The following is a 15,285-nucleotide window of genomic DNA, read 5'->3' as shown; positions in this document are numbered from 1 at the left end:
GACCCACATTCGACAATTCAATATTATTGTTGTTTGACATAAACAACACAAGACGTCATGCACAGCAATTAAACGATAATTTCTTGTTTACAACAGTCATTTCCCATTCTCTAATTTGATCTATTAGTCCAAAAGTACAGAGACAGAGCTCAATTTCACTCTGATTTACTGCATTCATGGATAAATGGCAGAAATATATATATTTTTAATACTGAATTGCAGGTGCACTGATTTCCACAGCATTCTTTAAATTGCCAATAAGATTGTTTGTTGTGGCTGGCATTAAGGTACATCTTAAAACTATTTGTTGGATGTTCAGGCTGTTGCATTGGTTCAATTTCAACCAACTAATTCCTTTGCTCAACAGCAACAGATTTTTGGACATTTTTTCTGCAAACGCTAGAATATCAAGGCTGTGCTATAAAGCTCAATCTCTGCATTTCTCTCTCTCTCTCACTGTGAACCTTTGACCTAATGGCATGTCCTTGAGGTAATAATTCCTCTCTTATTTTCAGCTATTACAGTGATACTTTTATATACAGACACAAGCATGTTTGCAGAGTGAGTTTTCTCCACAGCGTCTATCAGAGGATCCGTCTATGAGCAGATATAGACAGCGGCTCATGGATCCACTGATAGATACAACTTTCAAATGCTTCAGTGTCCGTGTCACCACTCAGTGAAAGCACTGATCATTAAATCCGATTACAGCCATTTCTGTTAAGCATTTGAACACAATGACCAATGTGTTTTAGAACTCACTCTTTAAAGTGCTCAAAAACTATCAATATTATAAACATCCTTTGTGTATTTTTTCTAAATGCTCCTGTTGTTTTCTGTGTCTGTACTTGAGTTTTGTTTGATACACTGAAATTGGTTTATTGAATTGACAACATTTTTTAAGGTAAATTGTTGCAAACTATTTACATGTGCAGAGTTTAAACAATCAAATGTAATTTAGAAAAGTTTAACTTAATTTGTTTGTTTTAATTAAGCCCATTTAAATCGTTTGCAACAACTCACCTTAAAAAAAATAAAGAAATCCAATGAATAATTTTGTTTCTGTATACATTCAAGACGCGTTTTCTTTGAGCAGCATCATTTTTCATCACAGTCCCTATGCACCTGAAGCTGTGATTTTTTTTCCGTATTATGATGCAGTTCCTAGAGAAGCAGAATTTTAAATGAGCAAACAGTGGGTGTGCCTTGTTTTTTCTACCGCAGGCTAAATGGATGTAGTAAAGTAGGCATTTCATTCAGAAAGATCAGGAAAGGGGTTTTAGAAGAATTATCACAACCTAACAGACTCCTCCTGTTCACTATTTTCATTTGTTGTCAAAACTGAGAGTTGAAACAGCGTGGTTAAATATGTTAGCCATGCCCATTACCCCAAAATCAAGTAATCTGATAATTAACCTGAAAACAAACCGGAAGTGCATTTTTAGATTTCAATTAAAGATTCGAAGGGCAAACAATATTTTTTTTCTTAATGACATGCACAGGTTAATTGTTCATCAAAGATTTGCAATGTGAGCTAAAAAAAAAAAATCATATGGATAGTTTTGATTTCTTGGGGACTTTAAAGCATCAGTTCATACATCTGACTCCATGAATTGAAAACAAAATTGTGTTATTGGGAAGTAAAAATTATAATTGTGGATGAAAAGCATCTTCTATGCATTGTGAAATCAAACTGAATAGAATCAAGGACATAATAATTGCAATCGAATCAAACCATGAGACTAATGTAGGTTGCATCTCCTAGAGAAAACCTATGCAAACAGAGGGCGAAAATGCTCCATACAGGACTTTTTTTTGCTGTAAGGCAACCGTGTTAACCACAGAGCCTCAATGCTGCCCCCTTTACTTCAAACATATATTTAGAAATTGCAAATCAAGAGAAACCAATAATTTTTTTATCTAAAAATTTAGAGGTGGGGGCCACGGTGGCTCAGTAATTTCACCACATAGCATGAAGGTTGCGGGTTTGAGTCCCCATCCTCATGTCTCCGTGTGTCTGTGTGGGTTTTCTGAAAGTACTTTGGTTTCCCCCTCAATCCAAAGACATGCGCTATAAGTGAATTAAATTAACTAAATTGGCCGTAGTGTATGAATGTTTCCCAGTACTGGGCTGCGGCTGGAAGGGCGTCCGCTGCGTAAAGCATATGCTGGAAAAGTTAGCGGTTCATTCCGCTGTGGCGACCTCCAAAATAGACTAAGCCAAAGGTGAATGACTGAATGAATGAATTCATAGGTGAAGATCATCTGCTGTTTCCATATGCACCAATTTAAAACAAATTATAAAATACAATAACAGATCATCTAGCTGTCAAGACACTAAAGAAAATTCCAATCATTTCCTTTTACAGGCAAACGTTTACAGCAGCCAGTGTGTAAAGGGAGGGAGTGTAAAGAAATGCCTAGAACACAAACCGCCTGGCAGCCGCTCAAGCCTAAGAAACCATAAAGCCTTAAGAAAACAGCACTGTTGTTTCTGTAAACACAAACGCGGGCCTTGTAAAATATCAGGTAACTACAACAAAACTCTGTGCGGGTTTGTCGTCATGACAATTAGATGCTAATTTCTTTTTTTTGTTTCTTCTTTTCTTTTTTTTTAGCAAAAGAATGAACAAACGATTGGCTCCACAGTTGGCTTGCTATTTTCGAGTTACCGTAAACCCTCTCATTCTCTCTTAAGAAATGGATGTGACTGGCAACAACACCACAAGTTAACAGTTAATTTAACAAGCAAACAGTGCCATGATAGTGCAAACTCAATTTCCAGTGGAAAGTAAATAAAACACAACAAAGCAGAGGTGGCATAAAGCGGGCAAATGTGGCGAAAAGAATCAACAGCGACTCGCCTTCAGCGGAACCGCATTGAGTGAAGGGTTGACCTGCGAGAAAGCGAGCTCTTTGTGTCAGGATGAAGCCAGAACGATTGTTTTTCTCCTCCTTTTGATAGGAACGCCTTTTAAGTTGGGAAATGAAAAGCAGGTGCACCGCTGGAGCGCACACTCGAACGGCCTGTCCTCACCGCCATGCGTTTTCAATTTCGAGGAGGATGAAAGAGAAATGCATGCTGAAATGGCCATGGGGGGAGAAGGTGATAAAATGTGTGATTCTGCTTTTGTTTTTGGAATGGCGGGTGATCAAAAACAAAAGACGCACAAAAACACGATGCGGGTTTCGTGCCTGTTGCACTGAGTTTGTGTGATTATAAAGTAAAAATGTCAACAGGGAGCACACATGTAAAACAGCGCTCGTAATATCTCAGAGCTGTTCGATCAAGCAATAGGGTGCATCGCACGAAATCTGTCCAACGCATGGCTGGGTAATATTTCCTATCAAATCAAGAATCAATAATAAGAAATATTGCATTTTACGAGTGCTATGCTGTGCTGGCGAATGATTTAATCTACACAAAAGCTAAAAAATATATATACAATAAATAAATGAAAACATTTTGGGGGTGGTTTAACTTGAAAATAGTTTAACTTTGAAATAAATTAAAACTAAAATATTATTTAAACAAAAAAAAAACCCAAAAAAAACTAATTAATAGCACTAATAAAAATGACACAAAACAAAATTATTGTAACTTTCACAATTTAAATAAAATGCAATAAAATGAAATTTACACCCACCTGCTACTTTATTAGGTACACCAGTCCAACTGGTCGTTAACTCAAATTTCTAATCAGCCAATCATATGGCAGCAACTGTCAAGCATGTAGACATGGTCAAGAGGATCTGCTGCAGTTTAAACCGAGCACCAGAATGGGGAAGAAAGGTAATTTAAGTGGCTTTGAATGTGGCATTGTTGTTGGTGGCAGACGGACTGGTCTGAGTATTTTAGAAACTGCTGATCTACTGGGATTTTCACACAAAAGCACATCTAGGGTTTACAGAAAATGGTCCGAACAAGAGAAAATATCCAGTGGGGGGCAGTTCTGTGGGTAAAAATGCCTTGTTGATAACTACAGTGTACCCATCTTCTGATAACGCACCATGTCATAAAGCGCAAATCACCTTAGACTGCTTTCTTGAACATGTTAATGAGTTCACTGTACTCAAATGACCTACAAACTTACAAGATCCCAATCAAATTGAGCCCCTTTGGGATGTGGTGGAATCGTGCATGATGCTATCATGTCAATATGGACCAAAATCTCTAAGAAATATTTCCAGTACCTTTTCAAATCTATGTCACAAATGATTAAGTTAGTTCTGAAAGCAAAAGGGGGTCCAACCTGGTACTAGTAAGATGTACCTAATAAAGTTGCCGGTAAATCTTAAAAACAGAAAATAATTAAAAATTTTAAAAGCAGTATACATATAAAAATTGTAACGGCTGCTCTACAATACTAAACACTTGATTTTTATGTTTGTATAATGCAAAACAAAAAACATTTTGCAGCTAGAAGTTTACATTTTAATTAAATTAAATAAAACAATTTGTATTCAAACTTTAGAAACAAAGAAAATTATTAATAACAATGAGAAAACAAAAATGGTTTTAACTTTTAAACTAAAATAAAACTGACAATTTTGAAAATAAAAACTTTTTTAAGTACATGAATAAAAAATAAAAAAAGTTTTAAGAAGAAAGAAAAAAAATGAAAGAAGAGCATGCTTAACGGGCCCTAAATTAACAAAACAGAAAATAAACAAAAAGCATTATGCATATAAAAAAACTACAAGAGTAAGTTTTCAAAAACTATTTTTTTAAAAGTCCGTCAAATGCAAAGTCTCCGCAAGATGCAAAACAAACTCTCACAAAAAGCTTGTGCTACTAACAGTAACATCGCCAACATTTTTTTTTTGTTGGTTGTTTTTTTTCCCCCAGAGGAAGTCATACATGCTGCACCCCTGTGCAACATGCCAAGCCTGAATGAGTCCCAGTCTCTCCTCAATGAGCCAGGTGTGTGTTCACTGCAGGGCTCAGGCCAGGCCAAAGGTGCTTTCACACAAGAGTGCCGGAGGACAAAGTGTGAAGGAAAAAAAGAAAAGAAATATGGCCTTCATCCTCCTCAAACACTCTCTGGAAGTTGTGCAAGTGATTATGGCACATGGAAGCATATTACCAAAGGCTACAGTTCCACAATTCAAAGCCAAGCAGAGTCTTTTTACAAGGTGCCTGGTTGTTAAAGCAACGTCGCTACCTTGTGAAATATTATAATAAAGTTACAGGTGCAGTTATGGTGGAAAAGTTATTCGGGGTTATGTGCAAATTTACTGCAGTGAATGAGGAGATTGGATGCATGAACTATTTAATAAACTTAATTTACTATGCATTTTCTATGGCCACATCAGGTTTGTGCAAATTAGGCATGGGCCGGTATAAGATTCTTATGGTATAGTAACCTTGGGTAAATATACATTATGATCATTGCTCTAAAATAAGTCCCTTTTAAATGTCTGGATGAAAAACAACACATTTTCCCCCATTGAACACAATATATTTGATTTTTTTTTTTAATTTTGGAACAGAAAATAAGTCGGGCTAAATAATTAAAATACATCATTTATGTCCGCTATGTTTATTAGTTTCAAAAACACAGATTTCTGTACAACTTTAAAAGGCTTTTTTAGATATCTTTCTTTTTTTTGTATATAAAGTAAGGCACTGCACTGTTCAGATCTATAGCATGCTTGTATGTAAGTGCATAAAGGATTGTTGGTCTAAAAAAAATAAAATAAAATAGTCATAAAAAAAAACATGTTAAAAAAAAACGAAACAAAACTTACATATACCGTAGGAACCGTATGACAAAAAAATTGAAGACATTTTAAAACTTTGACTTCTCCAAACCATGGTAAACCTTGAAACTGGTTATATTTATTATATTATACTTAATGCAAATATAAATGATTTTCTCCTTCAGATAAAAAGAGTTACTGTAACAACAGTACAGTATAATGACATGAATAATTATTAGGGCTGTCCACCTCATAGTCAACTATTTGACAAGAGGTCTACAAATATCTTAGGAAGACAATTAAAAGTGTGGGACACTAGCTACGTTTCCATCCATCTATTTTGCATTTTGGATAAGCGCATAAAAAAAACAATTGATGGAAACGCCAGGATGAAAAAATGTGCATACAAAACATATACATAACTGAGTAGGATAAACTTTTTATTTGATAAGAAACGATGCGCATAAACTACTATGGAAACACTTTTACCAAACAAATTCCAGTATGCACAATAAAAAGGTCATGTGATTATATTATAAGAGATCATGATGATAAAAATGTGTGTGAATGGATAAACCAGAGGTCTGGGCACATTGTAAAACATCTGAAATGTTGTTTTGGTCATTCTAAAACGCCATAACTGTTTCACTATTAGTGTAATTATATTATTATTGACCTCCAGAATCAAGAGCATCTGTGATCCGCGTCTCACGCCTTCAAATGTCAAATTTCATTTTTACAGTTGATATTTGGCACCAGTTGGTCAGAAAGTGACGATTTTGTTCGCTTTGATTTATTGGAAGGAAATGCAGCTTTATTCGCACGTCTTGTATGTGATATTCCAGTTTTGCGCAAAAAGTTACTTTTTACATACAAGTTACATTTTTGTATAAAAACATAGCTATACATAGCAGCCCTCTTATACAAGAAATTTTTAAGTATTGGGGTCATTTTCTTTTCGTTTTTTTTTTTATTGTTCATCAAGGCGGCATTTATTGAATGCAAAATAAAATTAATTGGTAAATATTTATTAAAATTTTAATAACTGCTTTCTTATTGAATGTAATTTCAAATGAAATTATTACTTTAGTCACAATTGCTTTACTATTACCATTATTATTATTATTAGAAGTAGTATTATTAATAACAATTAAAATCAGAGTGTTTTTTGAAGGATCATGTGACTGAAGACTGAAGTATTGAAGCTAAAAACTCACATGTAAAATCCCTGAAATAAATGATTCAATGAAATTATAAACTACTCTTGAACAGGTATTTTATAGTGCAACAACATTACAAAATTTTACAATTTATACTGTATTTTTTATTAAATAAATGCAGATTTGGTTTTAAGCTTATTTTAAAACATTTTAAAAAATAAATAAAAATAAAAATCACACTGACCCCAAACTTTTGACCGGTAGTGTATCTATAAGTTATTCTGTTTAACGTCTAAACTGAAAAGTTTTCATTCAAGGTTTAACTCAAGGATTAACACATTTATGGCATTTTAAATGTTTTTTTTTTTTTTTTTTTTGCTCTGTATTCATTTTCTAATCTGTTTTATATTAAATATATTTCCAAATTTCAAGTAGAACACTATCAGTTGGTTTAATTGCACAAAAGATACCAATGTGTCAAACAATACCAATGTTTTAACATTACACCCTGATTTTCAATATCAGCATTTAAAAAAAACGATGATACTGCCATTTTCTGTTAAAAAAAGCTGAATTTGCTTGATTAGAAATAGTCAACTTTTGCAATATTTGTACAATTTTATTTTCCTATATTTTTAAAATATAATTTATTGCTGTGATTTATTTCATGCTGAATTTCAGTTTAATGGTTTCTATTTATATTTAAAGTAAAAAAATAAACACATTAAAACAAGTCCAAATCAACATGGCGACACACTCTTATGAAGACCTGAGGATGAGTAAATTAACTGTAATAATAATAATAATGATGATGATGATAATAATTATTATAATAATATAATGGATTGTTATGCCTTTAATAATTTTGTGAAAACCAATTATTTTAAAGGGATAAAAAAACAGTAACAGAAAAATCTAGAAGCATCTAAATCACATTTACATTTAGTCATTTAGCAGACGCACATCTGACTAAATTGTGTCTTTAGTTTCTAAAGTGACATTCATGTGCAATATGTTCATGCAGTGCATACATCAACAAAAGTGATGTGTTGTGATGTAACGTGTCCACCCAAACATAGATTTAATCTTTTCTTTAATCCTGACCTAAAGAAGACATCTCTTCCAGCATCTATTCAAACGCAATCATCTCATCCTCTTCCATGTCTAGCCATGAATAACAGTCTGTCTTTTATCGTGACTGCTTTAAGAAATCCAGACTTCCCTCAATGGGCACAATAGAAATGCATGCTTGCATCTGCTGTATGGAGATGTGAATCATGTCTGTGGCCTATTGACTATGGCAGAGTCAATATAATGGAGAAAAGCTCATTTTATTCATGTGACAGAAAGCATTAGTTTAAAACACGATGCGCGTAGCCTTTGGGCCTTGCTCACAGCAGGAATCCTAAGCAAAGCAGAAATTCTCTTTTTTGCTTATGAAATATGTCCTTGCTAAGCAAGTGGATAATGGCATTAAGATGTTGGCCAGAAAAATTGACATCCATATCAGGGGAGAAGAAAGGACAGAAAATGACAAAAAGCTTGGCTGGTAGAAGGTTTTACTATAAAGCTCCAAGCTACAATTGTAATATTGTCATCTGGACTGTGTTTGTAGACAGAGTTCTTAACAGAAGACCCCAAAATGACAGAATTGAAGCCTTGCGAAACCTACCAAAAAGCAGAAAATGAAGAGAAATGTGACACTAATATGACGCTGGTGTTTTTGATACCTGAGGTACTCACAGCTGTAGAGTAAAGGCTGACGTCACGGGCGTTTTCAGCCCAGCAGCCACATCCATAGTGAGCAGCCTGAAACACAAAGATTGTGCAACTTAAATGTTTTATGTTCAATCCACTTACATTTGTAAAAACAATTAACTTAACTGATTTGTGTTTGGACAACATGAAGAAATTGCGTTGAACCCAGTTTTTTTACAGTGAGGATACAATGCATTTACACTTTCACACGCACACAAAAAAGAAAAAAAAATATTTCAAATATTTCAAATATTTCTAAAACTAAACTCTTCTAAAATTAAATAATCCGAAAAAAAAGTTACTACGAAGCATATTAATTGTTTTTAAGTGCACTACTTCACTTGATTTTGGTTTTGTTGTTAAAAAAAATGAGAAAATGGGTAAATTACTGTGTTAAATGAGAAAATGAAATGTTTTATGGCATACTTCAACAAATAAAGATGATTTAGTACTCAAAAATGTTTTATTTTGATTGTTTTTAAAATAATTGTTCTTAAACTTCATATTTTCTGATTTTCATAGGATATGTATTAACTTTGGCACTTCTACTATAAACCAACAACCATTTGGTAGAGATTGATTTTTTTAGAAATTATGGGATGTTTTGAAAAAAAAAATGCATTGAGTGTGTTAACTAGCTACATTAGGAGTTAAAAAATGCAATCCAAACATTTTTCTATAGCTTTTTCCCTGGTGGGGCAGGTATAGGGTTAAATATTGTAATTACATAATAAAGCATTAATATTTTTTTCTGTATATTTTTTCAAAGAAATTAAACTTTGGTGAGCCTTAAAGACATTTAAACCTTTAAAATGAGTCCATGTGTATTTTTAAAAAGTAATAAAATCAATACAATATGAAACATAGGTTAGGTTAGGTTGCTTTATTCATACCTGAAGCTAGATTTGGTTTGCAATCAAGAGTCCTCATTTAATAACAGTGCCACACAGAAAAAAACTCACATAGCGACAACAACAAATGGACATAAAGACATAAACATACAAAAAACGTATAAAGAAAAAATTAATAATCAATTCAAGTATCCATCCCCCAAATAAATGTTTAAAACAATCTATAAAATAAAAAGCACAAGTCACAGAACCACCTCTGCTTTACTCTATGCCTTATTTAAATGTCTTATGGCTGCTGCTGTAAAACTATTTTTGTATTGTTTAGTTCTACAGCTTCACACTACAAACCAGTGACCAGAAGGAAGGAGCTGAAATTTTTTTATTTGTAATTCTCTTTAGCTGCCTGGTGTACACAGCATCCAGATTGGCTAGTGACACCCCAGTCAGCTTGCTGGACCTCTTAACTATTTGATTTGATTTGTTTTTATTCTTAACAGAAAGATTCCCAAACCATGACACCAAAGTTAAACATGTTAATTGGCTTAATTAATTTAGCGAATGGATATTTCCTTCAGTCGTTTTCACACATAACCTGAGCCTGTTCAAATATATTGTACAAGCTTCTGTTATTTCTACTGTTGTTCTTTCATTTATTACAGTGCAATTAGAGCTTTTCCACTGTAGCGGCACAGTAATTACATGACAGTTGCAATATTAATGTAGTGAGACATAATTACAATATACATTACACTAAAACCAAACATGAAGAAGTATCTCATAATTATGCACAACACGATGGTCAAAAGCAATCTCAAACCAATTAGTTTAGTGGCTAATCCATGAATTTGTTCAATATCATGCATACATTTTCTTACAGTCTGTTCATGTCTTCAGTGATGACTGTTTAAAGCTCCATTCAGACCACACAATTTGTTCAATGTTGGTGTAACTTTTGATATAGGGTGTTAGGAGAAAAGAATCTCTTCCGTACAAAATGGAGAGGGGACTGCTGCAAGGTGGACATAAAATGAAAGAAAGGTTTGTGGAGTTATGGTAACAGTGCATTTGACTGTATGATGTGTCTTCAAAAGACTAGCATGACAGAATGATCAACAAAAAAGATAAATTATGGCAGTTAATTAACTCATCAGCCTGGTGAGTACTGGAATTAGCAGCAAATCACTCATTATGTTCTCATTCAAGGTAGCGACATAAGGTCTGCTATTCATGGATTCATTTGTGGTGGAGGAGGAGTTCATTGTTTGTAGGTAACATTAACTGATTGTCAACAAAAAGTTTTGTCATTTATGCTTAGTTCATGAGCACAGCTGGGTTAAGCATGGTGTGAACGTGTGTATGTGTGTGTAAAGGTAGCTCCCGAACACCTGGCTCTTTTAGTCTTTATTTACGATAAATTACAGCTGAATATCTGGATGATACTTTGTGAAAACACTTTGAAATAACAATGACGAGTAGAAAGCAAAATTGGTCTAAAATTGGTGACAAAGGAGAGGCTTCGAGTATGACTGACAACACGGCGCCATTTGCCTAAAATTTGTTTACAGCTGTTGTTGGGAAACTACTTCTGCAGCCCCAAAAGCACATCTTGCTGGCACAGAATGTGTCTACTTATCTACTGATTCATTCAGAAAACGCGCACATATATAAGGAAATCTTCTGTCTGTGGGAAAATTACAGAGACATTTATAATGTATGTGGTTGATGACACCATGTGTGAAATGTATGTGATTAGATGTAAACCTTTTTTTATAAATAGTAATTACTGCATAATCTGAATTAGCCACTGTCGCAACATACAATATAAAAAGTGTAGTCTAAACAGGCCTTAAGAGGTGTAGTTAGAGACTTTCAAAAAGTCATACATTTTTGTACAACTGACATTTTCTGAATTAGCCAATAATCCGACAATAGGGGATGAAATTTCCATCATGGTGAGTTGCGCTCCACCATGTTTAATGACATGCTCAGACGTGCACAATTGTAAATCAAGTTTTATAGTAGGCCTAATATATTTTGAAAAACACTGTACAAACACTAAACCGTCTAATGTGTAAACATCTTTTATTTTAAAAGTCTTTGTGGCGCATTTTTCCTTTCCAATACTCTACTTTTCTATAGATTTTCAATGAAAACACACACTTGATGGATAGTGTGTGACCGCTACTCTCGCCTTTTGTAGCACCACACACGTATTGCATTTTTTTAGACACTATGTCAAGCTAAAATTCAACTTCAACTATTACAAACGGCACTATTCATCACTGTCAGGTTTAAAGCAATGGACCAATCAGAAGAACTCGTTGGCGGGCCAAACACTGCAAGTTTCTGTTTACTGGACACCTTCATGCTTTATGCTGCATTTTGTTTTAGTTTTTTTAAACCATTCCGAAGCATTGCATCTCATATTTTCTAAGGGTAAAGATACTGTTGATGTGAATAAGCCCTTTGTGTGTCTGAGAAAATGAAAATATTACTTCCATAATATTTCTATCTTCAGTGCTAAAGTGAAACTAAAAAAGCAGAGCATGGACACAGAGGAAATAGATCAAATGAATGAAGGAGCTTATCTGCAAGCAGGGTATCATAAACTTCTATACATGATTTTTTTATTAATTTGTAGTTAAAGTGCATAAAGTTTATTGCATATCAGTGTATACACAATGTGATAAACCTATAGAGATCAATAGAATCTAGGTTACTCTATCTCAAATGTCCTGAACGCATTGCACTGATGACACACATTCACTCTCTATAGATGAATTACCATATTTGTAAAATACTGGAATGAAATCCGATGCGGTACAGAGTTTATCGTTGTCTTAGAAATGTTATATTGATTACATATTATATCTATTATTTACACAATGCTTTCAGCATATTATAACAGCTTTTCACCCAGTGATAAGCACAGTTATTCGGCAAAATTAACGTTAAAGTGAGTGGCGTTCATCTGACAGGTCCATTTGCCATAGCATAGTTCCAATGGATATTAAGCATCCAGCTCGAAATAAATAATCTTATTGAAACTCCAAGTGTTTTTACAAGAGAGAAGTTCAAGTCCTAAAGTCTTTGAATGCCAACAATTTTGTTTTGTGTGTTCATGTGAAAGAAATAATGTTCCATGATTACCATAATGTGTATGATTCAGCATAGCGTGAAATTACCTGATATGAAATGAGAACTGCAGAGTCCAGCATCTTTAATTAGGTCGTCACTTCATTCGGCTCCCTTTTAGCCAAAGACATCTGCGGTTGGCATTAAAAGCAGTGTGGTGTACGGTAAAAGTTAAGTCGAATTTGGCATCCTACCGCACAACACAACATTTTGCTATTGCAAACGGTCTTTTTTTGCAACCGGAAACCCGTGTGACGTCATGTGTGAATTAGGTAAGTATTTCCTCTTTACTTTTCCCATAAGATTGAGCTAGATGGTCAAATGGAAATCAAATCAGACACAAAAAAAAAAAAAAGTTCACCTGTCCCACTCGACCCGGGTGTTTCATAGCCAGACCTCCGCTGGAAACCGCAGCTGCCACATTCCCTTCCCAGTCCACAACGACTGCACCAACCGTATCCAGACAGGCCGAGTTATTCTCCTCACCTTCCACCGGCTCCAAGCAGCCAAAGTCATTCTCCTGCACACACCATTCATAACATTCAATTACAATTTCCTATGGCAAACACAGATAATAAACAGCATAGTTTCTGCAGTCTATCATCATGAGTTCATTTACACAGTCAAATCAAAAGTTAATGTAAGAGTCAATGTATCTTCATACTAAGCCATGGGGCCAAAAAAAAAAAAAGAGGAACAAAGAGGCTGTGGTTATTGGCAGCATCAAAAACGGCACATTTCCAAAGCCCAGGATAATACTAGACTGAAACACATTGAACATTGTAATGTTTTCTTTTTTACTTCTTGTCATGTCTATGAAGTTGGCTTTCAGACCCAGCTGGCTACCATAACCAAACTTGAACTCTGACAGACTTGGGAACTGGAATACACGTCGCTATCTAGCTTGAACAAATAAAGTTCAATTATATATCAGCATCTGAAAAATGATCCTCGGGCCCTCATTTATAATAAGCAAAGTGGCCATTCTTAAAGGACTGTTTTCATTTGCTGATTGCTGTGTACTTTGGAAAGAGCGCTGATGTGAACTGAAGGAGTCCTAGAGTTGCTTGACAAATTAGTCGTTCCTGGGAAACTCAAAAGAAAGGGACGTGATGACTTTTAATTTATAATTTCATCTTCCCATGAAGAGCGTGTCATTCCTGGTCCACTGATCTTTAGACCTCAGCTGATTATGCCTGATAACTTTCTGAAATATGAGTGAACGGGCTAAAACAGAATGTTATTATTATTGATCTCACCATCAGCAATAAATCTGACAAACTCAACTTCAGTGCAACATCTGCTCAAAGACCTTTCCAAAGGGGGGATCATCAATTTCCTTCTCCTTTGTGGCTTTCTGTTTATACAACTTTTACGTCTTAAAAATTGTTTTGTTGTGTCATGAAAGCAGATTTCCTCTGGTGCTTCTTGCATGGCAAAGAAAAATGACATTAATATGAAATGAATGTAATATATTTTAGTCCAATAGAGTTTGTCATTTCATATTTTGTATTTGCATGAGATTTTTAGGTTATCAAGTTATATTTATATACTAGTTATAATCCAATTTATTACCCATTAACCACTTTGAGTGCAGACCTGAAATTCCTACCTTAAACTTTGAGGTAGAGGGGGGAAAATTATATAATAATAATATCATTAATAATCATAATAATAATTCACAAAATACTTAAAAACATTAAAATAGGAAATAAAACTAGTTTTTTGGTAAAAGTGTATTATAAAATTTACAGAAACAACAGTAATATAAATGTCAAGTAATAATTAAAGTACATTTTCATATACAAGTACATATTTTGGACCTTCATTGTAAAAAATGCTGGGTCTTAAATAGGGATGCAATGATTAACAGATTTCACTATTAACCATGCTTTAATTTGTCTGGGTAAATTAATAATTTCTGCACAGAACAAAACTAAAAAAAAATAATAATAATAAAAATTCTAGTCACTTCAATATTACAGTAGATTTTTTTACACTTCATCATCATTTAAAAATAAATCTATACATGGTTGAAGGCAAAATTATTAGGCCCCCTGAATTATTACCCCCTCTATATTTTTTCCCCAATTTCTGTTTAAAGGAGAAGATTTTTTTCAACTTATTTCTAATTATGATAGTATTAATAACTCATCTCTAATAACTGAATTATTTTATTATTGTGTAATGATGGTTTGTTCTGTAGACTAAAGAAAAAAATATAGCTAATATTTTGACCTCAAAATGTTTTTTTTTTTTTTTTTTAAATCAAAAACTGGTTTTATTCTAGCCGAAATAAACCAAATAAGACTTTCTCCAAAAGAAAAAATATAACATACTGTGAAAATGTATGAAATAATATATAAATAAATAAATAAAATATATGAAAACAAATTCAAAGGGGGGCTAATAATTTTGACTTCAACTTTATACACACACACACGCACACACACACACACACACATACACAAATGCAAACATTGTGTATTGCTTAACAATACTTTGTATGTACAGTAGATATTATGACTTATGACAATTTCAGGCCTGGAAAGATTGCTGGTGTAGGGCTGGGTTTCCGGGGCATATGCCCTGAATAGATTTAGTTAACCCCCCAAATGTTTTTTAAGCACCTTTCTTTTCACCCCAAGTTTATGCCTAGCCATTTGTGGTTTTTGCAA

At 33.9% G+C, this 15,285-nt stretch overlaps 1 protein-coding gene across 7 annotated transcripts in view; it reads right to left on the bottom strand.

Annotated features, from left to right (window-relative positions):
- Positions 1-15,285, bottom strand: part of tasp1 (taspase, threonine aspartase, 1) — a 60,610-nt gene that overhangs the window by 23,380 nt on the left and 21,945 nt on the right. For 3 of the 7 annotated variants that reach the window (XR_012388636.1, XM_005156968.6, XM_073919817.1), the window contains exons 9-10: positions 12,969-13,127; positions 8,594-8,672 (exon numbers count right to left, since the gene is read on the bottom strand). Coding sequence is in view for 4 of the 7 variants with exons in the window: in XM_005156968.6 (XP_005157025.1) it covers positions 8,594-8,672; positions 12,969-13,127 (238 nt within the window). In the remaining 3 variants the exon portion in view is untranslated. Of the gene's footprint in view, positions 1-7,220; positions 8,532-8,593; positions 8,673-12,968; positions 13,128-15,285 lie in introns of those variants that run through there. The other 4 variants (XR_012388638.1, XR_012388637.1, XM_005156969.6 and 1 more) reach the window with 3 other exon arrangements.

This window comes from Danio rerio, chromosome 13 (genome assembly GCF_049306965.1).
Source record: "Danio rerio strain Tuebingen ecotype United States chromosome 13, GRCz12tu, whole genome shotgun sequence".
Lineage (NCBI taxonomy): Eukaryota > Metazoa > Chordata > Actinopteri > Cypriniformes > Danionidae > Danio > Danio rerio.
The sequence above is the reverse complement of the archived record's forward strand: the minus strand, read 5'-3'. Positions and strand labels throughout refer to the sequence as shown.